The sequence below is a fragment of the Corvus kubaryi genome, unplaced genomic scaffold (genome assembly GCF_017639235.1).
Source record: "Corvus kubaryi isolate FWS band 111438036 unplaced genomic scaffold, C.kubaryi_AGA036_p1.0 37285, whole genome shotgun sequence".
Classification (NCBI taxonomy): Eukaryota; Metazoa; Chordata; class Aves; order Passeriformes; family Corvidae; genus Corvus; species Corvus kubaryi.
In genome coordinates, this window is record NW_024581089.1 from 1609609 (window position 1) to 1633735 (window position 24127).

At 44.0% G+C, this 24127-nt stretch overlaps 1 protein-coding gene across 3 annotated transcripts in view; it reads left to right on the forward strand.

Moving 5' to 3' along the window:
- EFCC1 (EF-hand and coiled-coil domain containing 1) overlaps positions 1-22405 on the forward strand; it is a 41834-nt gene extending 19429 nt beyond the window's left edge. Inside the window, exons 3-8 of one of the 3 annotated variants that reach the window (XM_042026685.1) lie at positions 10126-10262; positions 11548-11683; positions 11969-12134; positions 14629-14787; positions 16229-16298; positions 17819-22405. In XM_042026685.1, coding sequence (XP_041882619.1) covers positions 10126-10262; positions 11548-11683; positions 11969-12134; positions 14629-14787; positions 16229-16298; positions 17819-17952 — 802 coding nt within the window. In that variant the 3' untranslated portion in view covers positions 17953-22405. Of the gene's footprint in view, positions 1-10125; positions 10263-11547; positions 11684-11968; positions 12142-14628; positions 14788-16228; positions 16299-17818 lie in introns of all 3 variants that reach the window. The other 2 variants (XM_042026686.1, XM_042026687.1) reach the window with 2 other exon arrangements.
- Positions 22406-24127: the final 1722 nt, after the last annotated feature.

A 24127-nucleotide genomic window follows, 5' to 3' on the forward strand; every position in this document is an offset into this window, starting at 1 on the left:
GCACTGTTAGGGCCTCACTCAGTTACTGAACCCCTGGCACATCACAGGGCAGCAAACATTCCTGCAGCAAAAGACTGCACTGATTCCTTGGACTCACAACAATCAGGAGCATTTGAAAGGACCATAAATGATGGTTTGGAGGGAGAAGGGGGCTCTGCTGATAAATCTCAGGCTTAACACTGCAACAACATTGCACTTTGCACAGACTGTATTGATTTTTTTTTCCCCATTTAGTTGTTTAAAGTATCTAAAGAAAACAAAACCAAGAAATATCTACATTCACTCCAAAGCCCTGCTGCTGTTTTTTCAGTCTCAGATGAAACAGTCTCTTGACAAACACCAATGCTTCCAACAGTTTTAGCTGGAGCAGCAAACCAAACCCATCAGGCTTTCTTGTGGGGCTGAGCTGAAAGGAGCCCAGAACTCTGTAGCACATCACTCCTGTTTGTGCTCTCACCTCAAAGGGACTCGCTCAGATCTCCAAAGCCTTCTGCACTCGCTCTGATGGAGACTTCAAAAAGTAAAATATGAAGTGTTTCCATGAAATTCTGGGCTGCTGCTGGTATGGCTTTAAAAATCAAACCAGCAGCATTGCCAGCTGAGTAGAGTGGATAAAAGAGATTTCGTTTCAGATGCTTTTGCATTGTGAGGATTTTGAACTTTTATTTCATATATCTCTGGAAACACAATGTGTCTAATTACTAAAGGCTAGCAGTGGAACTCAGACACATCCTCTGCTTTCATTTTTTACCATCTTCTGTATTACAGAAATAAGCACAGAATATATTATCCCTAAGTTCTCAAGTGCAAACAACATACTGTAAAGGCCAAATCCATCTTCTTCTTTCTGATGTTTGGCTTTATGAAATGTAGAAAGTGACAGTAAAAGTAACATCAAATTTCCTTTGAAGGATTTACAAATTTAAAAGCTTCTCCCCCAAAATTGTCATTCCAGATGCTGTATCCCCACTTTTGATGGGCCTGTGTCACCTACCTAACACTCCACAGCCTAAGAAGCTTCCCAGTGCAGCAGATATGAACTGGAACATTTTCCTAGTGTGACTGTACCTGCTTTTAAGGTGGAGAGTTACAAATTCCCCCTCCCTTTTCAGTGCCCACAGTAAAATCCAGAACAACTCCATAATATTTGGAACTTTGTGGGAGTTTGAAGATGGATCAGAAAGGATCAGTGCAAAACCTCTGGAAGGTTTTAATTAACAAATATTTCTGCGTGTCAGATTTTGTCAGGTTTTATCTTGACCTGTCTTCCCTTTTAAGGCATAAATCTCAGGATTTGAGACTGCATTACAGAACGTCAAAAAGCCAAGGGAAAAGATTAAGTCTTATATTGGGGCCAAGAGGAATGGGATCAGCATTAGAAAGTTTGGGATCCCATCCAAGACTGAGACAGCTGGGAAGTTTTCCAGAGTGTTGCCCAGGGCAGTAAAGTGAAAATAGAAAATATGGTGTAAAAACCTGGTTACATAAGTTTCAGTATTGGTCACCTACTGTCAACTACAATGAAAAACCAAATATATTTTATAAACACCTGAGGTTTTTAATTCTCCTGCAGCCCTATGATGTTAAATTTAATCACTGTTTTTACATAAGATGACACAACTGGTATCACCTACTGCTTCAAACAACCACACTTATTTTAAGTCTTCCTCCTAGTGCTGGTTACAGAAAGCTTCTGAGAACTGCTTCCTGTTTTTCATACAGATTTCCCTCTTTTCCTGTGGAAATCTATTGAGGAAGCTCTCTGAAAACAAGAGGAAGTATCTGTTTCTAAATACCTGTGAGAGTGTCCAGAGGAAGGGTCTTTGCCCCCTGTGGGGCTCCTGGGGAGGGCAGGGGCTGCTTGTGATGGGGAGCACGATGTGTCCCCCCAAAAAAGCTGCACCCCTTCACACACAGCTGGGATGCTGCATGGAGAGGCTCCAGTAATGAGGGAAAAACTGCAATTAAGCATTGGCTTTAAAAAAAAAAAAAAAAAAAAAAAAAAAAAAAAAGAGCGATAGAGGGAGAAGCAAAGAGCCAAAGCCTTTTGTTAAAATAATATTGACTGGGAAAACAGGAATCCTGCTTACCCACCTTCCCCATGAGCAATCTTCCTAGCAACTATGTCCACCTCTCTCATTTATTAGCTCTGTGATTCCCAGCCTGTGATGGCCACATAACCCCAGCCAGTGCTCAGGGGGTAAAACAGGAGCACTGAGCCATGTAGGATTAAAGATCTCACCTACAGAAGGTTCCTTTTTAATCCCCCACTGTCGGTGCGTTCTGTCATCCCTTAAATATACGGCTGCCGAAACAGAATCACTCTCAAAACTGGGTTTTGCATCTCTTAATTACCTTTAAGGTCATTCTGATGTGCTTTGGACACGAAGATTCTACACCGTGGAGGTAGAAAATCCAAAACAAAAGTAGAAAGCTCATTTAACAAAATCCAACATAATTTAGTGTCTGTTTCTGGTTTCTGACAGAAGCTGGGTGATATTTCCTCCCCAAGTACTGCAGTTCTGCTCCATGGCCAAGCCTTTCAAAGAGAAACTGAGCCTCGGGCAGTGTTAAAGGGTGGAAGGTGCTTTTGCTCCAATTTTTCATCCCCCTGTTAAATCATCTATATGCAATTTCCAGGGCAGCACCTACTTGCTCAGTCAGGGTTTTCTTGCTTGTTCAGTTAAAATGCAGCTGAAAAGAGCAGAGGTGAGTGTGGGGAAGGGGGGAGAAATGAGAGTTATTTTAATAAAATCTACCTGCTGCTTTGTCCTGCTGAAGTCCTATTACCACTTGGAGCTGTTTGCAAGGGCTCCTGTCAGGGTTTCATTTACCTTGTGCTAATTACCAGGATCACACCTCGCCCTGGGTGGCTCGGAGGGGTCACTGTGCAACCCCTTCCAGAACGGGCTCGGTGCTGGGTGAATGACACTGCTCAGGAACGTTTGGCTCCTCTCACAGGGACCATGGCTGATCTTGGTTTTATCCCAGTGATACCCTCTGCTGTCAAAGGGGTTTGGTCACGAGTCCCTTGTGCTGACACACACAGCAGCTGATGCTGCTACGTCACCATTATTATCCTATTCTCTACTGGTTATTGAATTATTTTATCGATATTTTAATTAGTCTGTATTTTTCCATCTTTTTATTATCTTTTTCCCAGCTAGGGACCTTCCAACACACCTATCCCGAGTCTTTGTTAGCTCCTTTATCTTCTGCTTTCTGCAAAATGTCCTTGGGTCCAGAAGTTGTGCACTTTTGGTATCCAATTTCAACAATACATCTCTCTCTCCCTCCCAGGCCTTGTTCACTGAAGCACATCAAGGTTAGCATGGCAAAACTTCAAGTTTCAGGGATTTTCCCAAGCTGTATTCCCACACTTGCTGCTTATGAGAAACTTTGCTGACTAAAAGTGATTGAAGACTAACGCACTGCTTAAAAATACTGGTTATTATTCATTAAAAATTAGAAAAGCCATATCATTTCCAATACAAAAACATTTAAAAAATGGACAAACCATCAAGATCTGAGCAATATTTCACTAATATTGGCCACACTGTCCAGCTAATGCTGATATGAGCAGGATTGCATTTTTAGTCTGTCTTTGCTGGCCTGCTGTGTGCCCAATCTGCACTTCTTAAATGTAATTTATTGTGTGCTTATTCCCACAGTCAAGTTGCTTAACCATTTTAGCTTAGAGTGCCTTGGAATACTGTATTTGGTCTCCTGGAAATCATCCAGAAACCTGGAGTTACACACATTCAGACAGTAACCTCTCTTCATGGCATCTGTTTTTTCAGAGACACAAACATGTTACTCCTACCCATTTTTTCCTCCGCTAAAAATCTGTATTAATTTATGATGACTTTCTGCAAGCATTCAGTGATGTTGCTCATGGCCACCCTGCTGCAGAGTCCAGGGGATCCTGCCTGATAGAAGAGAGGGGAGAACTTCCAAGAGAAGCACTGAAGTTTGCCTAAGCCCCACACAAACCATGATTTTATGCTATTAAATCATCATGGGAATGAATGCAGTATAAACATATTACAGAAACTGAAAAATGGCCTGTAAAGCACAATCTTGAGTAAAGCTGTAAATGAACTTGTGTAAGCCATAACCTGAACTTGGGTGAACTATTTGAAAAGGGTAGTACTGAAATCTTTACTTAGCAAAGTGTTTAAGGAGTGTAACCTTATTTAGGTAAGGATTGCAACCAAGACAATGGAGCTAAACTCAAATTAAACTGGGGTTATGCCAATAAAATGGCATAATTGGCTGAAATTATGCACCTGCTTAGGTGTTCTGCTGCAGTAGAAAAGGGTCTATGTAAATTTAAACTTGGATAAATTTAAATGAATTTGGTGATGAATACAATGCAAACCTGCTTGGACTGGGGATCATGAAAGAAATGGGAGGAGCTGCTGAGACAAGCAGAGGTCCAGCCATGGAGAAGGGAGACGAGCAGAGTGCTGAACATAGTGGTAGAAATCAGTTCTTGCACGCAGGGAGCAGCTGTGTATGGTCACACCACACTCCTGTCACCGGCTTTTTGACCTCCAGTAACATTTCCTATTCAACTTTGTATGTTTGGTGTTTGTATCACCAACAAAAGACAAAATAGAAGTTGCTCTATTGACTGCCAAAGCACAGGTAGGATCCTAATAAGTGCAGAATCACTAGGCAGCATCTTCTGGTCTCTAGGAACTGGCAAGTGGCTTGTAATTATCTGCAAAGGGAAATAATTGGCCCTGAGATGGGCTCGGTTGGTCAGAGCATGGTGTTAATAATGCCAAGGTTCTGGGTTTGATCCAGCTCTGGGTCATTCACTTAAGATTGATCCTTGTGACTTCCTGTCAACTCAGAGTATTCTGAGAAATTCTGTGAATGAGTTTGGGAGTTACTTTTCACAGTCACCAACCAGAACAATACTTCAAGAAGGCAAAGGACAGGCTGCTGTCAGGAAACTTAAAACTATTTTGAAAGGCATCCAAACAGCAGGCATGGAGCTTGGACTGAAGGAGCACGCAGAATTACAGAGTCTCTGGTAGAGAACAGCACTCTCTGAAGCTCTGAGGATGTTTTTACAAACCAAACACAACGGGGTGAGGTAATTGTTGCTTCCTGATACAGGATCTGAGGGGTGGAAGCTGCACCTTCCCCACGTTCCCAGCAGGCAGCTGCTGGCTCTGGCACCTCAGCTCAGGTGTCCCAGCGCCTCCTGTTCCTCTGCTCTGCGACACCCCCAGCACAGCTCTCCTGGGGGAGCACTGGCAACCTGCAGGCACCAAAAAGCCCTTGCACACCTCCTAAGAAATACCCAACTTAGATGCAAAACTGGTGCTTGCAGCCTTTCCCCTCACACATCCCTGCTGGATTTTCCCAAATGCTTGGGAAGACCTGGTCAGAAGTAACTCACAGCCAGCTGAAGGCACACTGTTTGCTGAGCCATCTTTCTCTTCTGTCAGTCCAGATCCACGAGGCTCTAAATCTGTGGGGCACTGAAATAAATCCCGAAGGAATTAACATGCCAGTGAGTAGGTGCTTTCAGAGTCTGTAGCACACTCAGGGATAGCTGCAGTTTTGCAGACATCAAACAGAGCTTTGGCACATTTTTTAAGCTTTCAGAGTGGATTTCAGTAGGATCTTCACCCAGCTGTTAAGTACACCCTGACTCTGTTAGGAAGAACACTTCTGGAGGACGTTAAAAGGCTCCCAGGGCATTTGATTTTTACTGGCATACACTGCAGCACACGGGAGATAAGGGAAGGATTCCTGGGGATTAAACAGCACACGGCTACGTGAAGGAACACACGAGGGGTGAGGGTTGTTACACAAGCAGTGGCTGAGGAAATGATCCCCAGGAGCACAGCTCTGCTTTCTCTGGCTTCCATGCTTTATGTCAAGTGCCCTGGTCAGAGCTGTCAGTGCTCAGAACGCCACAGTATTTTAGTTATTAGTTGTTGATTGTGGGCTTTCAAGCATCTTTCTGTAAAATCCAAGTCACGACACCAGGAGAGACAGGATCCTAAAAATCTGAGTTTGAAAAGCAGGAAGGACAAACAGGCTGTATCCAGGCAATTCTGGCATGGGCGTGTGGGGGTGTGGCTGTGTTTGCTTCCACATGCCTCTGTTGCGATTCCTTATGGACTGCACCAAAAGCAGATCTCCAAAAATCTCCCGAGAGAGGTTTTTCACCAACGGGACTGTCCCCCTGACTGGAAATCACAGAATACCAGGGTAAAAGGGACATCAAGGAGCACCTGGCCCAACCTTTCTCAGCATAAGCATGGTCTTGAGTGAGAATTTATTCTCACAGAAGCATCAGCAGGGCTGCCAAAGGGGTGTTTGCTCTCTGGGCTGACAGGATTGGCAGGGATGCGCTCTTATTTAACCAGCAGTCGGTCAGGGGGTCAGGACAATACTGAATAAAGCCCCTCTGGTCCCTCGGCTGTCCCTGACAGTGCTGCTCAGCACTTTGGGGGTCTAGCAGCCAGGTTTGTGCTGTCTCCAAAGCGCTTGAAGTCACCACAGAAGGGCAGCAAGGCACAGTTCTGCACCATTCCAGCATTTGCCTGCTTGTATCCAACAGGCAGGGAGATGGAAGGGTTTGCAAGAGCACACATGGCCATCACTTAAAGGATTTTTTTCCAGAAGATGGTGATTTTGGCAAGAAAATGAGAATCATCAGCCAGCAACAGGAAAAATCCCAGAACTGTAACCACAATAGTTGTAGTTATAACTATACTTTATAACTATCCATATAAAGCCAGGCTATTTGGTGATCTTTATTACAGCCACTAAAAATTCATGCTTTTAAACACTTATCTTTAATGCCTGACAGAGCAAGCTGTTTAAAAGCTGAGATTAAGCATCTGGATTGATCACAGAAAGTTCATTCATAGGATTTCTGTTGGAGAGGAGCTCACAGCACCAGCCACAGACAGATGTATTCAGAAAACCCACACAGACACTCAGCTCCAGTGTGAAAACATACTTAATCTCTACAGTAAATGAAAAGTCATAAATAATTCAAAAATGTGCACACCTAAAGTCTCTAACTCCTGCAGGGGATAAGCAAATCTGAAACCACTCTGAATCCCCTGAACTCTGACAGTTTAGGTAACACAGTACAAAAATAAAAGTCGCACCTCATTTTGGTTAAAAACCACAAGTCCTACACTTTGAAAATAAAATACAGCTCTAACTGCACTCAGGGCAATGTACACACACAGCTGTTTGATCTGCTCCGAGTAAGTTTCTAAAAGAGCTGAGTTAAAGGTCTGTGAATGCAAAGTTAATAATTCCTCAGAGTTCTTTTCTGATCAGTCAGGAATTACTTCAGTCCCAGATCTGCTCAGCACCAGAAGCAGGTGGGTTTTCGTGCAGCTCGATGTTTCCATAACAATACAGCAGAGCCAATTAAAAGCCAATTAGTCATGGACATTACTTTAAGGTCCAGTACTTTGCAAACTCTCCCCTGTTCAGTGTTCCTGCGCTGGGGCTGCCCATTATGCTGGGGACAAAGGCTCTGGGATGAATGGGGGCTCTTTCCCTGTCTCCATGGAAGCCTTGCCACGCTCTCTCTACACAAACCTTCCCAGGCACCTCCAGCGCCGCTTCCCCCCTCTGATCTTTGCCCCAAACAAATGTGCTGTTTATTCACTCTTCTTCTCGTTTATGGAGACCCATTTGATGCTGTATGAATACCAATGAGGAAGGAATTAAACCTGTGTTTGAGAATCAGTGAGGATTCCTGCTGCCACCTCTTCCTCAAATCCCCTTAACTCACACCTGCTGGAAAAGATTTTCATGATACTTGAACACTCTCCATGTTTTATAGGTTAAAATCTTAACCAACTCCCCTACTGCAATAAATATTCACTGTCAGCATCTCTGTGTTATGTGAACTAACTCTAGGATCTGAAACGCAAACAATCTAAATTATACTGCAGCTCAGACCAGAAGAACAATCTGCTCACACACCAGCTACAGTGCTCAAGAAATTCTAAAAGATTCCTAATGAGTAGCAGAAAATCAGCACATTGCAGGGAAGTAAAATGCAATATCCCTGTGAAAGGAATATCCCCAGTAGCTGTCCTGACCTCTGCAGCTCTGTGACACTTCCCAGAGCCCCTGCTCTGGATGTCCAGGCTTAGCAGTGCATTTGATTTGTGCACTACTCTGTGATTATTTCTTCCAGCACTGATGGCTGTCCAGGCTCCTTTCTGGGGACTGCTATTTCCCTGGACTTTACAGGAAATCCAGTTGTTGCTAAGCTAAATAATGCCACGAATTGTGCATGGAATAAGTCATTTGTTTTTAATGCAGCCAGCCCTACTCGAGGGGCTGAAGTAAGTGCTGGCTTCTCAGCGAGGTTCAGCTCAGCTTCTTCCCTACAGATGTTTTCCAACAGCGCCTTTCATTGCTGTTAAATTCATGATCTTGTTTACTCCTCGACTTTTGCATGCAATAAGGGAACTACCTCTGGTGTGGCTCCTCAGGAGCTGGGAGCAGCTGTGTTAAACAAAAGGCTCTGCAGTTCTGGTGTCCAGAGTGGCCTCAGCTGCTCTGCCCTGCAGCCAAAGTCCCCTTCCAGCTGCAGCTGGATTTACAGGCAGGAAGCACTGACAAGGTTTGGACAGCAAGGTCACGTTACACAACTTGTGTCAGCAGGACCCGTCTGCTAAGTGCTTTAGCTCTCAATTTTTGCTATTTAATGTGTTAAATAAAGGAAATATTCAATATTCACCAGACCAAAACTAATCTATGGGAGAATTTGGAGGGAACTTAATTTACTGTGAAAGTCTTGAATGTGGTTTGTTTTCTTCTTCGTGTGGATTCTTTGTGAGCAACACAACAGCTCCTATGAGTTTCTTACTAGGAGTCTTTTAAAATCCTTTATAGTTCTCATTTCAGTAATACTTTATGAAAATAATTTGCATATTATGTATGTTGTGTGAAAAAACCCAAGATTCTTAAAATAAGTTCAGTATCATGTGACACCTTTCAATTCCATAGACCTTTTTTACTATTTTACATGTAAACAGGAGTCACAGAATTAATTTTCTCTGTCAGCTAGTTAGTATAATTCCATTTTAATTCCTCTAAAATAGCAATACTGCCTTTTAGTACATCCCTAGGTAGGAGCAAAACTGAATCAAAACAAATACTCCAATCAAAAGACACCAGCAGCTCCAATGGACTCATCATGCCTGTTGTTTCACATTCCATTCTTCTTACCAAAATCAATCTTTTATTGAATTATTAGAAAAGAAATCTATGTTATGAGGTTTGTTAGATTTTATTTCGTCTGCAGTAAGAGATTCCAATACACTCAGTGGTTTGTACTGTCTTACATGGTTGGGTAGAACATTTTCAACTCAACTACACGAATACATTGTGAGGTTTTCCCCTAGCACATGCTACTCCCTTTCTCTGAAGGCACTCCCCCAGTGCTGTCCACTTGGGTAATTACAAATTCCTCAGTCAGCACCACCATTGTCCTTCACAATTAAATTACTGTTTTCAAAATATATTTTGTTGGCACCTTTGAGGAGTCCAATTCCTCAGTTGCATTATTTGATCTGTGTCCCGTCCCTCGAAAGCCATTCCTTTAAAACACATGGATGTGACATCCTCTCACTGACCTCAGACAGAGACAGTTCCAAATGAGGCTGTCAGCAGTGCTGACACCCATTCTGAGATGCTTCTCACCTGCAAGTCCCTGGTTTCCAGGTGTGCCAGTCATCCTTTTTGACTGCTCAGCTCTGCTTCATCCCAGTACTCACTAGACATGGATCAAGCTCCCTGTCATTTCTGAGCCCCAGGCGCTGGGTGCAGCTACCTGTGGCCAGAGTAGACTATCCCATATACAGTTTCTAGAGGTCTTTGAGCTGACCTAAAAGTTACAGGTACTGCTGAGCTCTTCTTATCCAAAGGACAGCTGAAATCCACCTTCCTTTGGTTGCTGGGGAAGCCACCTCAGGCAGCCCTTGGGGTCGATGGCCCCGTTCTTCAGCAAGTCCCACCAGCTGCATCCCACCCAAGCTGTTTGTGTGCCGTGCTGGGCACATCTCCATGTGCCAAACTTCCTGCAAGTCAGCTTTGCTTTGGCCTCTTTCCCAGGTCGGAAAGGGAGCGACCCCAGGTTCCGTGCCGGGGCAGCGTGGAGCAGCAGGAGGGAGCAGCCGTGCCGGGGGGCACACGCAGCGCGTCCGTGGCACCGCGGGACCAGCGCTCGCCCACCGGCATCGCCGACCACGGTACCCAGCCCCAAACCCTGCCTTGCCTCACTCATCTGTAGGACCAGCAGCAGCCAAACTAACAGAGACATTAAACCACCACACCACAAACCAGGCCTAATGAGTCTTGAAATCCTAGACCTACATAAAACCTTGTGTCCCAGATTTCCACTCCTCACTTCCTGCATAATTTTATGTTTAATAAAAGACTGAACTTATCACTCAGAGCTATGATTTAAAACTGCTTTTTTCCACATGAGTCATGCCACCAAAACTTTTTCCTGGCTTAAAAAGCATAAAGATTTCATTTCTCTGTAAATGGAAATGCAGAAATAATTTCCGAGGAAACAATTTGCAGTTAATATTCTGTACAGCCACACTCCTTGGAAACCTCCTGGCTGCTCCAGTGACTCTGGACAGGCCCAAACTGTTTAGCACGTGTAGCATCAACAACTGCCATAACCTTGCACACTTTGGCTTCCCTGCAGTGATTTATTATTTTGGGCACATCCAGTTCAAAGATGACAAAAGCACTTATCTGACAATAACTCTGAGTTATAAGGCACCTTTACTGCAGACTGGAGAGCTGTTTGTAGTGAGAAAAAATTGGATTTTAGGTGTGGGGATTTAAGTGGGTGGCGAGCAGCTGCTTGGGAATGTTAAAAATAGTGACAGGTAAATACAGTTAACACTGTTGCATGTTCTTCATCTGGTTAGACTTAGAAAGTAAACCTGATTTTACAAATGTTTTTATCAAACCACACACTTGGCCAGCTCAAAGGAGAGTTTCCACATGAAATTACACTACCTGTACTTCAAGTACAAACAGCTTTTTAGTATATATAAACTTTCACTTTATATATAATGTTTATATATATAAACATATATATAAACTTTTCATGCAAATAGCTGGTGGGGTTATAGATTTTAAAACGGGGGGAAATGTTCCATCAAGTAAAATAGGATTAGTTAGGCAGAAAAACTCAGAGAGATGAACGAGTAAAAAAATTGTGTACTTGGAACAGTAACTGCCCCCCCAACAGCTGATCCTTCACACTTATCCTTGCCTTAGAGCAACTCAAGGAAGGGAGTTGAGGTAAAACAGCTCCAAGTTACCCACAAGAAAGCACCAAAAGATTCAAGACTCTTAAAATAAGGATCTTTGCTGCAGCTGCCTCAGCCCCTTCCCAAGGATGCTGGGGGACCTTGCCTGGTGTTTCTCTGGGGGTTGAAGCTCTCACTTCTTTCTGGCTCAGGGTTTAACTGGGGGTTCTGGGGGTGCTGCTGAGGGGTCCCTGTTTCCCAGCAGAGGATCAGCTCTTCCGCTCCGTGGAGGGCCAGGCTGCCTCTGACGAGGAGGAGGAGAAGTGGGCAGGTGACCGGGCTCCCCAGCTGGACCACGTGAAGAAGATCCTGGCCAAGCTCCCTTGCTGTGGCAGTGGGTAAGTTTAATTCACTAATTACTGCTGTTTGAGCCCCTTACAAAGGTAATTTCATGACCTGAAGGTCCTGTTGCTGCAGTCAGAAGCCTTTTGCCCATCCTTTGTGGCGTGTGGGGAACAGCCTGCTGGATATTCCCACCAAGCCCTAATTAGCATCAGCTAATTTGTGATGATCACTCATTTGTGATCCGTGCTGCCAGGAGTTCTGCAGGAAAACTGGCTTTTACAAACACAGACCTTCACCATGAGGGTTCACTAACTCTTCCCTTTTGATGATATGTGTAGGTGTGATGAAAAGACGTGGAGAAAGCTGCTGTCTTACCTAGAGGCCACCACCCCTGAGGGCTCTGGGATGGCCCCTGCGGAGCCCACAGGGAAAACCTCCCCCCTCACAGAGCAGCTGGAGCTCCAGGGGCACCCAGAGAAAAAACTGGAAACAAATATGGAAGAGGTAACAGGTGCCAAGCAGAGTGTGGAAGAGTTCTTTATGCATCTTTAGGGAGCTGCATCTACATGTATTTATATTTCCTTCTGGCCATTCTGCTCTCTGTTGCTGATGCCTCCCATTGTGCTGTAGCTTGTCAGCTCAAACACCTGGTGCTTTCCTCTAACACCTGCATTTCTACTCTGGTTCCTACCCAAATCTGCCTTTGGAGGATGAGATGTACCCCAGGCCCTTCAAACGCTGTCCTTGACTCACTGAGGTTCCTCAGCTATGGATGAAATACTCCCCACGTCCTAAGCACCTCTGGGAGCACAGTAACTTTTCAATAAATCCCTCAGGCTGACTGAGACTCCCTGTTTTGGAGTAAATTATCCCATTTACTGTGTCTTTTTCTTGGGCTTACACTGATATATTTATATCATCAATATAATATATCAATGTAATATAATAAAGTATATAAATAATATCATAAAATATTACTAAAATCAGTTCTCAGGTTAGCAGCATGTCCAGCTCCCCTTGAGCAGAGGTCATAACCACATTATTTAAAGGCCCAGTGCTGTATCCCAGCAGTCCTGTGGGACCTCACTATTTAAATATTGCAGACTTCAGCCACTGATGGGCACAGATTGAAGTGCCAGCAATCTTTCTATGACATAAAAATAGTGCATTGCCCTGGTCTGCTTTCTCCCAAGCTTGTTCAGTATTTTATACCCCATCTTTAAACAAAGCAGGAAGCTTTCAGTAGTTCTGGAAGGATTCTATGAATCAGTGAAATATTTAAAGTAAGGGTAAAGTATTCAACTTCTTTATGTGTTGCCATCCCTTGTGTTTCAGCAGTATTTCGTATACTTTTCTCCCTTGACTAAATTAAATGAAAGAGTTTACTTGTTAGGGAAAAAAACTAAAACCAGAATAAAATCCTGCTTCTGCCTTACACAGTGTAATTCAATGACCATTTATCCTTGCAATGTTCTGTAGAGAGACACAAAGGTTCCTTCTCTACTGATTAACATCAGTCCACAGAAGAAAACTACCTGCAGGTAGTGCCAGTTTTCTTCTCCTTTTTTCCCATTCTGAGGTGCTCATCTTCTTCTGCAGCATCATACTGCCCTCTTTTTTTAATCTCTGCTGATGGATATTAGTTCTGTGCAGCTTGTCTGGAAGAGCAGCTTTATTAACAGATGAGTACAAAATTCCAGAAGAAAAATGGAATCTGCTGCTCTTGATTTAGAGGCAAGCAGGGAGGTGAAGAAGACAAAGTTCCAGCTCACTGTGAGTGAATTATGAATTAAATATCTGTAGGATGAATAGTTTTGAGCCTGTTAGGAAATTTATTCTTAAGCCCTTTTGTATTACCCAGCAGTCAGAGGGGAGGAGTTTGCTGCTACACAGCAGACAAGTAATAAGAAATTCCTGTCAAAAAGGTGACTCTTGTAATCAACAGAAAGCAAATAGGAAGACTGAGGAATGTTCTGTCTCAAGCACCTTGCAAATAAATATATTGGCTTAATAAAGGAACCACCACCACTTTCTGTGAACCTGACAGAAGTACCTTATACATTGCTCTAGATGCTTCTGTTTGTACCTGCTCGGTGTGGAAAATCAGACAATAACAACAAGGCTAACAAGCAACAGGCTCAGCAGGCAAGTGAAGGGCAGCACTCCAAACACTGATAATTGCTTCAGCATGAGGCTTGTAAAACCAGGGGATGACAGAGTTCTGAGATTTGTCATGGCTAGAAAGTTCTACTTTCCAACAACCAAACACTTAAAAATAGCTTCTCCTGAAGACAGGGTGGTGACCTGGGGATAATAGAGGGGGAGAGCATGAGTGAAGTCTAAAAACAAAGCGTTATGCTGCGAGTGTAGCGTTGCAAAGAAATGCCAATTATTTTCTATACGAGCTTGCATGCAAGCTGCCAGCTTAATTAGAAAGGCAATTAGTTTATGAACTGCCATACAGGGTCAAGTGAGAAGTTCATCCCAATATCTGGAGAAAAGCAAGGAGAAACAGTGGAGAGGGCATCCCCTGCAAGTTCCTCACCTGCTGTCCAGTGCAGCAGGGACAGACACATCCTCTTGTCTCACTGAATGCACAGGTGATTGCTGTGGAGGAGCTGCAAGACAAAGATATGACTGTGGTGAGGGCACACAAATTAGTTATGCTTTATAGAGGGCAACAGGAGTGCGAAAGGGGAGAAAGCTGAAATAGCAATGGTAGTATTTAAATAAAAAATATATAATAAATTTAATATTTCAAATTCCTGACTGACCTGCCTGCATCCAGCAAGGAACGAACTCCCATTGTGCACGAGAGCAAAGCACAGATTTCCTAACAACTCCTGATATTTCACTTTATGCAGCACATTAAAGAAATATACTTCCCTTCAGGAGAATCTTCAGGAGTGACCCCCATTTACCACAAAAGGGGGAAAACTCAGCTTTTGGGCAAGAAAAGGAAAGGTCCAGTGCCTTTAATTTGCTGTGTTTTGTGCAGATGAAAGGCCCCTTGCTTGGGGAGCTGCAGCAGAAGGTGGAGGAGACGGAACTGCTGAAGATGGAGCTGCAGATGTTGGAGACGGAGAGGGTTCGGCTGTCCCTGGTGGAGGAGAAGCTCATGGATGTTCTGCAGCTTCTTCAACAGCTTCGAGACTTGGTATGGTGAGAAAGCAGTCCTGGGACTGAAAAGTGGGTTTTGTAGTGTCCTTTCCAGACTAAAAATTATATTAATCCCTTCTTAAGTACAAAATCCTTTACACCAGGACAGACTTTTACATGTGTTTGCCCTGGGAACTGCCTGGTGGTTGCAGAAAGCTTTTAGACTCCTTTGACTGGCTTTCTAAAAGCCTAGAGATCTCCTTGGAGCTGAATCTTCAAGCTCATTACCCTCTAACCCAAAATTTAGGGAAAATGAAGAAAACAAAGAAGTGAGTAATCAGGAAGACCCCAGAATATGTATTTTTCCTTCTAGAACAGGACCTTTGTTTAACTGCATCCTAATGTAACTCTGAGTCAGCATCAAAGGGATAAAACTCCCAGGAGACTTTAGCAAGAATCCCCTAAATCCCTGGTGGGATATGCCTGAGACAAAAGGAACCTTATCCATCAGAACTGATGGGTTTAGGTGTCACTTCTCCAGCATATTCACCTTCATGTCTGAAATATCCCAGGCACCTCATTTGCAACAGAACCTCCCACCAAGCAGTGTCTGTCCAAAGGCACATACACATCCTGTCAGGACCAATAAAACCTCACACTGTGCTGCTGAGGCCATGTGAAATCCTCAAACTGCTTCCCACTCTGCCCAGTCCCCACTGGGGCAGCCAAGCAGGTGGGAGAGGTCCAGAGTCAGGGAGCAAGGCCAGCTCTGCTTGGAGGGAACAGCATCTTCCTCCCAGAACTGCTTCCTTCCATTTCCACTTCTTGAAGTTTTAGCAAGAACAACCTGTCCCTGCAGATACAGGCTCTCTAAGTGCTAATTAAACTGATTGCAAGACCATCTCCCAGAAAGCACACCAGTGTCTTGACAGCAAATTAGGAGAGTTTGCTTTTCCAGGCTCATTATGTAATGTCCCACCAGATTCCTTATGTAAAACCACCACTGAGAGAGCCCATCCAAAGCCTGAGTAGTTTTTACAGGGCTCTCACTTTGGCTAATGTTTATTACATCTCCAGATCCAGCAGTGGCTCTGCCACAGGACATTTGCACTGTCCTTCAGCTGGGTCTGAGAAGACCCTTTCTAAAATAACACCCCGAGGTCCAGTTCACCTTCCCCACAGACCTGGCAGAGGACTCAAAAAGCTTTTGCTCTGCTTACCCTCCTTGCCACCTACAGTTGTTTGGGCACACACTCTGCAAAATTCTGTATTTTCCACAGCCAAATTAAGGAATTACAACCCTCTATAAACTGCTGTTTGAGCAAGGTCTAAGATAAAATGCTTGAGAATAAAGCAAATATCGAGTCTTGGGTTAATCAGGATTCAGTGCCATTTTGGTTCAGCTTTCAAATGTAAATACCCTGCACACAGGTTCTGTTGCATGTCTGTGAACTGGTGAAGGACATGTTTGTGCCATCATGTTGTTTTGTTTTTTAAAGAACATATCAAAGCGAGCCCTGGGGAAAATCCTGCTGAGCACTTTGGAATCCTGCCGTGACCCCCAACCTGGTAAGAAAATATATCATGTGTAAAGACCAACAAGCAGGAAAAGTGTCCTTTTGGGGAAAAATAATACACAGATGGGTAGGAAAAGGATAATACACAGATGGGTAGGAAAAGGATATTTCAAATCCTGGGGTACAGGTTAGGGAGAAGGAAGTAGTTTGCAAGAAGATTACCTATAGAAAGTGATGCTTTCTAGTCTGTGACACACCAAAACCACATCTAGGGTGCTTTTTTAGCCAAATTTTAATTAAAATGTGGCCTTTGGGGGTAATTCAGTGTCCTACAAATGTTTGTAGAGTTTCATGGATACGAGAAAGTGGAAAAATGGCCGAGTGTGTAATGCAGCTATTTCTCAGCTTTGCTACCCCAGTGTGTTGTGTTCCTCTGCTGCAACACAAGATTTACACACCAGAACAGTTCTGTACAGAAAGCACATCAAACCTGCACTCCTCTAATGACAGCATTTCATGTTCCTTGTGTGAAAACTAAACCTGCAGACTCCTGTCCCTTACAATGGTCTGGAGCTGCCTTTGCAGGAGCCGTGCAGGGATCACAGCCCCAGGGCTTCGGTTTGATTACTTTGTTCTATTAGCAGAACATTTGTACTTACCTCCAAGAAATGAACACCCTGTCCCAGGAACATAGCTTGGAGGTGCTTTTAACAGGCAGGCAGTAGTCAAAGACAAGATTAGAAAAGACCAGATGTGGCCTGGGGGCTCGGTTTTGGAGATTATTTACAGGGATTTAGGGAGAGTAGCATGGAACCCTTCTGGGGTTTGCAGTTTCAAAGCCTGTTTTTCCTTGTGCCCAGCAATCCAGGGCACAGGCAGCCCAGAGCCAAGCTCTGCTCTTCAGCTGCAGAGGGAGCAGAGAAAAGAGGGCAAGGACAGACCTTTGTAGGCTCCAGGACACCAGTACAGAGAGAAACTACAGCTGAGCTGTAGGTTTGATGTTCTCCTGGGAGAACAGAAGAGGAGACTGTTTGTATCCTCAGCACAGTGCCCAAAAGGTACAGCCAATTATCCTGCACAGGAACAGGGGCTCCAAGGGATGCTGCTCAAAGAAAATTCCTCCCTTTGGAGCAGCTCAGCTCCCTAAAACTCCAGCAGGTGTGGCTCTGTCCATTCTGCATCACCACTGCCACGAACAGCTCCCCTTCTCTGCTTCCCACTGTCTGGCTGTGCACTGCGTGAGAGTTGAGCAGCTTTCCTAAGTCTCTGTAATCAAACAAGTCAAAATGGATCGTTAGGTGGGCAGTTGTGATATGAAAGTCTTTGTTCACACAAGTATGTGAGACCTCAGTGGGCAGGGAATGAAGCCAGAGAACTGACAGAGGAGACAGCTGAACCCAGTTCTGCTCACGTTTTTTATGGACAGGAATTCACTGTTTGCTCACAAAATTTAGACATTTTATGATAACCACTTGAAATGGCACCTGTGAAGAAAAGAGCTTGTTCATGATTGTGAAACTGCAACTTCCTTACTTTGTTCAAGTGCTAACGTTTGCCATTTTCCTTCCCAAGGCAAAGCCCAGCTGTTCGAAGTGCTGGACACCCTTCAGCAGGAGCTGGCAGCCTGTGAACTGTTGCACAGGCAGCCCATGGAGCAGGCTCAGAGCCCACGGTCCCTGTCCAACCCTCTGGTGATCTCCTGCTGAGCCCAACCAGCCCCTGGGCAGCTGGAAGGAGGAATGAAGGGCGTTTGTCCAGCTCAGCCACGCCTGGACTGGCCAGGAGCAAGGATTGACCCAAAGGAAGAGCACCAGCCCCTTGGCTGAGCACAGCCCTGCCTTACCTGGACTGCAAATCCCAGCTCTGGGGGTGCCCCTGGGACTGGACTGGTACCAAACTGTGCCCACCACCCTCCCCTGAGCCACACAGATTTACAGCCCTGGCTGTGCAGGGGCTGGGCACAGGTTGCAGCCTTTGTGGCAGCCCCACTCCAAAGCCAAGGCAGCCTGTGTTATCCCTGGATTTGTTATCCAACAAGTGACAAACTGAATGATAAACACACCCAGGAGTGTGTGCCAGCAGTGCAGGTTTTGAGGGCTCTGTATTTCTCACTCAATTATTCACCTTATTTAACTCTGAAGCTAGATTTTTTATTGCTCTGCCTGAGTTTTATATTTGCAATTATAGAGATGCCTTAGGAATATGCAGCAGCCTTTCCTGACAACAGTCAGATTTCACATAAAAAGTTAAATTTAAATGCTTGAAGAAGGTCCAAAGCAATCTTGTTCCCAGGCTCTCAGGGAAGGAAGGGCTGAAAAATTCACTTTGCTGCCGTTTTGTGTTAGCAAACAACTCGTGCAGTGCACAAGTGAGTTCTCAAGTTTAATTTCCCTCAATGCAACTGCAGAGACACAAAGTTAGGCCCCACATGCAGGCCAATTAATGTAAAAAGCTGGGCCTAATCATGGTGCCATGGAACGTTTTAGTCAACAATAAAATAATTCCCAGGGCAAAAGTAAAAAAAGAGGTTCCTTCCCTTCCAAGGTGCTTTTGCTGTGTCATTCACCTGTCAAACACAGAAGCTAAAGAGGCAGAGCTCCTAAAAGAGCCAGCTGGATTTATGTGACTGAGAAGGTGCACTGTGGATCTTTTAAGAATGTGAAATGATTTGCCTGAGATAATGCCAGCAATGCAATAAGACCATTCAACTGTGCACGTATGAATTTTTCCCAGGGAAATGGTTTTCTTACAGGAATAAGGTCCACAATGCAAGATGGGGAATAAGATTTCCATTCCTTTCCATTCAGAACATGCTGTGTAGCTCACACACACCCCATTAAAAATTGTGGCCCAATTGAGCCACATTGGTAACGAAAATTTGTATTATTTTCATTTTAAAGGCGAGAAAAAAGGTGTCATGCAAGCAATGAAACAAACTCTGTTCAGTGGTGTTTTACCTCGTTGGTTTTTTTGTGTTTTGGGGTTTTTTGTGGTTTAGCAGAAGAAGATTTTAAGAATAGCTATATATTGTTAATGTACATTTTTCTTACAGATACATTAGACAGGACATATATACATAGAGCAATATTCACCCTCTGAGAAAGAAAACTGTCTATAAATGCTAAATACATTACTAACAAAATACCAGAGCATAATATACTATTACTTAGTATATACTGAGGCATATGCTAACATTATATCCATCAGAAGCCAGCCTCTAAATGTGCCACAGGTAAAAGCTGAAATGAGCTGAAGTTGGATCCCTGCTTGGGTTCATTTGCTAAAAACCCCATGAAGCATCAGCTCTTGTTTTGTGCAGCTCTCTCAGACTTTCTCAGGAATATTGCAGGGGTCTAAGGAGGGAAAATGCCAGGAAATTATGAAATAAGCCTGATCTGTGTGCACAGCTGGCAGGTGAGACACTCAGGAGCAGGGTTATAATGCAGGGACACACCTGGTTGTGGATCCTCATTTACTGCAGGATTCTTGGAAAGTTTGGATTTGTAACCATTTGGACCCTTCTTCCTGTTCCCATGTCCCCCAAACCCAGCAGTCTGTTTCTCACAGACTTTGCATTTCCTCAGATCCCCACAAACTCACTTGCTGGGTTCATTAGTTTTCTGTTAAACCCACAAGCTGGCCCTAAAAGGAAGCTTGGATATTTTCCCCCCTGACCTGCACCACGTTTCCACAAAACAACCTTTCTGATTTGACTTCATCCTCAATGTCCCTTCCCCTTGGCATATTTCCCCTTGGCATATAATTCCCCTTCCCATTTGGCATATTTCTCCCTGGGGTAACCTCTGAGGGGCTCACACTTCCAGCACAAGTTACATTTTTTGAGGAGAGGTTTCCTCCTCCCGTTCTTTTTTACTTTATAGGAGGTATTAACCATTAGTAAATTAAAGTCCACCTGATCTGTAAAGTTATTTAACAATTGTCCCATTTGTTTCCACTGAAGCTCTCTCTGGAGCATTTGGCAGTGAGGACTCATCACAGATGTTACACTGAGTCACAGAATTTTTGCAGCAAATCAAAGTGTGGCCTTCTCCAGCCAGGGCTGCTCCAAGGGGTTCAGTGCATCTGTGCACCCTTTGGAAGAAAAAAACCCTTGGCATCAGCATTTGCTGGAATTAAAACTCCTCCCTTTCATCCTACTGTCCTTTAATCTATTACATGGTGCACTGCAGCGATGAAAGGAGCTGGGATTAGGAAGAAAGGAACCTTTTAAACAGTGCTGCATAAAATGGAATTGCTCAGTGTGAGAGTGACACTGAACCTTCCCAGTGTGTGTGTGACACGTTGCAGTACCAGCCACGGGGTCTCTCTCACATTTATCATTTCATGGAGTTTCAGACACTGAATCCTTTAGTATTTATGCTGTCTCATTTTCTTAATAATTTTATGTATAGTTCCCCAAAATACGAAAGCTATAGAATGTGTTTCTTAGGGTGAAATTAAATTACAATCACCCTTGTGTCCTTAACTACACTTTAGTTTCAAAAGACTGGGATTTTCAGAGGTCTTGGGTTTCTATTCTACTTTTCTGTCTCTTCTTTTTGCCTCAGCATGCCAAAATAGCTCAACTTCATTTTTCCCCCTCAACTTTTTTCAAATTACCTTGAGGCTGAAAGCATCAGACCCCACACCTGGTCTGAGGTACCCATAGAAGAGCTCAGCTTAGCAAAGCAAAACGTCCTTGTTTTATGCAGCTCACTCACTTCTTCACTTAGAAGGGGTGTCTGCATTACAGCAAACTTCCCTGAAGTGAGACTCACTTCTTAAATGACATTATTTCCTAAAATGCTCATATTCTTCTGAACTGTAACCATTTCAGATTCTCTGTCTGGAGAATTGCCTGCTCCTAGACTTGATCCCCCACCCGTTTCCAGACTGTAGAACAAAGGAAGAGAAGGAAAAAGCTCAGAGGAATTCTAGAATTCCTAACTGGAGTTTTAGACCCAGTCACCAGCTGGACAGCAAATTCAATTCATGGCCATTTTTCCTCTTGCCAATACAACTGCATTTTTGTCTAATGAGACTCCCAAAAGGATAACAGAGTGTCAGAATCAGTAGGAAAAGGTCTCCTTGAATTCCTACCTCTGCCAAACCCTGCAGCACAGAATACAGACAGCTGTTTGTTTTTAACTTCGGTGATAGCCTAGGAATAAACCAGAATTAACTCTGCATGAAGAGAAGGCTTTGGGGAGACCTTAGAGCCCCTTCCAGTGCCTAAAGGGGGCTCACACAGAGGCTGGAGAGGGCTTTTCATGAAGGTGTGGGGGAATAGGGCAAGGGGGGATGGCTTTAAGCTGAGAGTAGGGTTAGATGGGATAATGGGAAGAAATCCTTTACTGTAAGGGTGGAGAGGCACTGGAATAGATTGTCCAGAGAGGTTGTGGATTCCCCTGGGAATGTCCCAGGCTGTGTTGGAGGGGGCTTGGAGCAACCTGGGATAGTGGAAGGTGTTCCTGCCATGGCAGGGGGTGGGACTGGATGGGCTTTAAGGTCCTTCCAACCCCAACCATCCTGCAATTCCATGAATATTCCTAGTCCTGCAATGCTCCTACTCGGGGTGTAACTGCAGCTCATCCTCACTGCAGGGATGAGCAGCACCAGCTCTGCACTCCAGGCAGCTTTACCTGGGTCACAGTGGGCAGGACTCAAACCCCACAGGGTTCCCTGGCATGCAGAAACCAAATTACATTATAAATTACTGGTTTATGGTTCTGCCTCAAAGAGCTGTGAGATAACTTATCTCTGTCAAGGAGTAAACAAGGATTGTAGGATGACATTGAAAAATTATCAGTATTCAAGTGGTTTCACCCACGGGCACCCTGCAAAGCAGAAAGGTCGTAAGAGCTGAGGGTTTGAGTATTATAGTTCGAGATAATTTCTGTACTTCAAGGTTTTATTGTTTGATAGCCTTGGTTTTGCTGATTGCTTCTCATTGATCTTTTTTTTCACAATTACAAGTGGAAAAATGGTCTCTAACAAAGGCAAAGTCCAGCCTTTTGTGAGGAATTTTCTACCTCTTAAGGTTGCCAAAAACAGATAAAGAAAAAAAAGAGAGACAATATGTGGAGGCTGATACAATTTGACTTAAAATACCATTTAGATAAAAAATGTTATTTTTAAATAAAGAACATGCCATACCCATGGGAGGATTTTTTTTGTTTTTAAACTGATTGTGGAGGTCAAATCCATTGCATGGGCAGTGCTAGCCCAGCACTCAGCAGGACAAGTTGCCTTCCTGTCAGCCTCTGCAGCTCCACCAGCAGAGATCAGCTCTGGGGACAGCAGAAGTCAGAACAGCATCTAATTGCTTATGAGCCAACATCTGTCATGCCCAGGGCTGAGACACACCACTGACTCATCTACCAAAGGATTGATAGTCACCCAAAAATGTCACCAGCTTTTCGGAGTCATTTGAAAGTCGCTCAGGAATGGGCTCAGCTTTTCAGCATCATTTTCTGCTGGGGCTTGCTCCGAGCCCTGCCATGGCCAGCGTGGAGCTGCCATGGAAACCATTTCTGGGTCACCTTCACACAGCAGAGCAGGGAAAGCAGCCCCTCACCAGCCCCACCACTGGAGCACACTCCTTGTGACGAGGATGGCAGCAGCAGCTTCCCATTTCTGACATGAATGTGCCACAAACAAACAGACACCATCTCCCCATGGGCATGGGGAGGAGCAGCCCATGCAGGCTCGAACTCTGCTGTTCCCCTTGGAGTCACTGAGGAGGGAAGCAAAATGATTGCCTGCTCCTCTGCATCCATTTGTAATGGAAATGTAAGAGCTTGGGTCACACTGGCTGTGTGGGGAACATCAGCAGCTCTGAGAGAAGATACCAAGAGGGACCATGCAGCTGGAGCTGCCTTCCCACATCTGACTGGAGCTACATATAAATAAAACTGAGAGAAGCAAGATTCAAGTCACTAAATCAGATTTAAGGAGTTATTGAACTGAACAGCAATATATTGAGGGGAGAGAGGAAAGAGACAGGAGGAATTTCAAATCCTGAAACACAGAAATATTTCAGGACATAAGTGGTAAATAACTACAAGGATGATTCTTCTCTGTTCAGAAAACACCAAGGAATAACTGATACAGGAAGAAGAAATTTAATTTTCACAGCAGCTGTTAGTGAACACTAACCTTAACTATGAAATCAGGATGTCCAGATCTGCAAAGGAAGTGTCCTTTCTGGAAAGGGAACCTAGGAAGAAAGATAAATTTTTCATATTAAATTGATAAACCTGGAAATTTTCATACTGTGGTGATAATTTTAACCACAATGAGTTGCTCTCAAGAGCTAAAATCTGAATTTATACTGCAGCTCTTCTAGTTTATGTGCAGGGCACAGTCCTCCATCCCAACAGCCACAAGTGTCATTTTTTATAGCTATCATTTGTTTCTGTTTCCTTTTTTTGCAACTCTACAGTTTGTTGTGTGCCTTCTCCCCAATCAAGAATAAATCCTGCATCCAGCAACCACCATTTCACAAAAGGAAATTGTTTCAAGTCACAGTAGACTGACCTCAGCCTACACCATTATTTCATTCCCTGCACAAGTCATTCCCAAACTCCCGAGAGCCAGGCATGGCTAAGATCACAAACAATCGAAAAGTACAGGAAGAGAGGAAAAAAAATAGGGCTGAGACTCAAAAATAAATCATATTTGACACTTTGGAGTCTGCAGAAAAGGAGATTCTACTGACAAGAACTGTAAGAGGAAAAACTCCCTGGAATAAGTAGGAGAAATCTGCATCCCTGCATTGCCAGGAAGTCATTCTTTGACAAAACAAATCTTTGAGTTCACTTAAACTGTTCCACTGAATCCCATTGTGTGATGGAAAAAACCCCAATGTCATGAGAATTG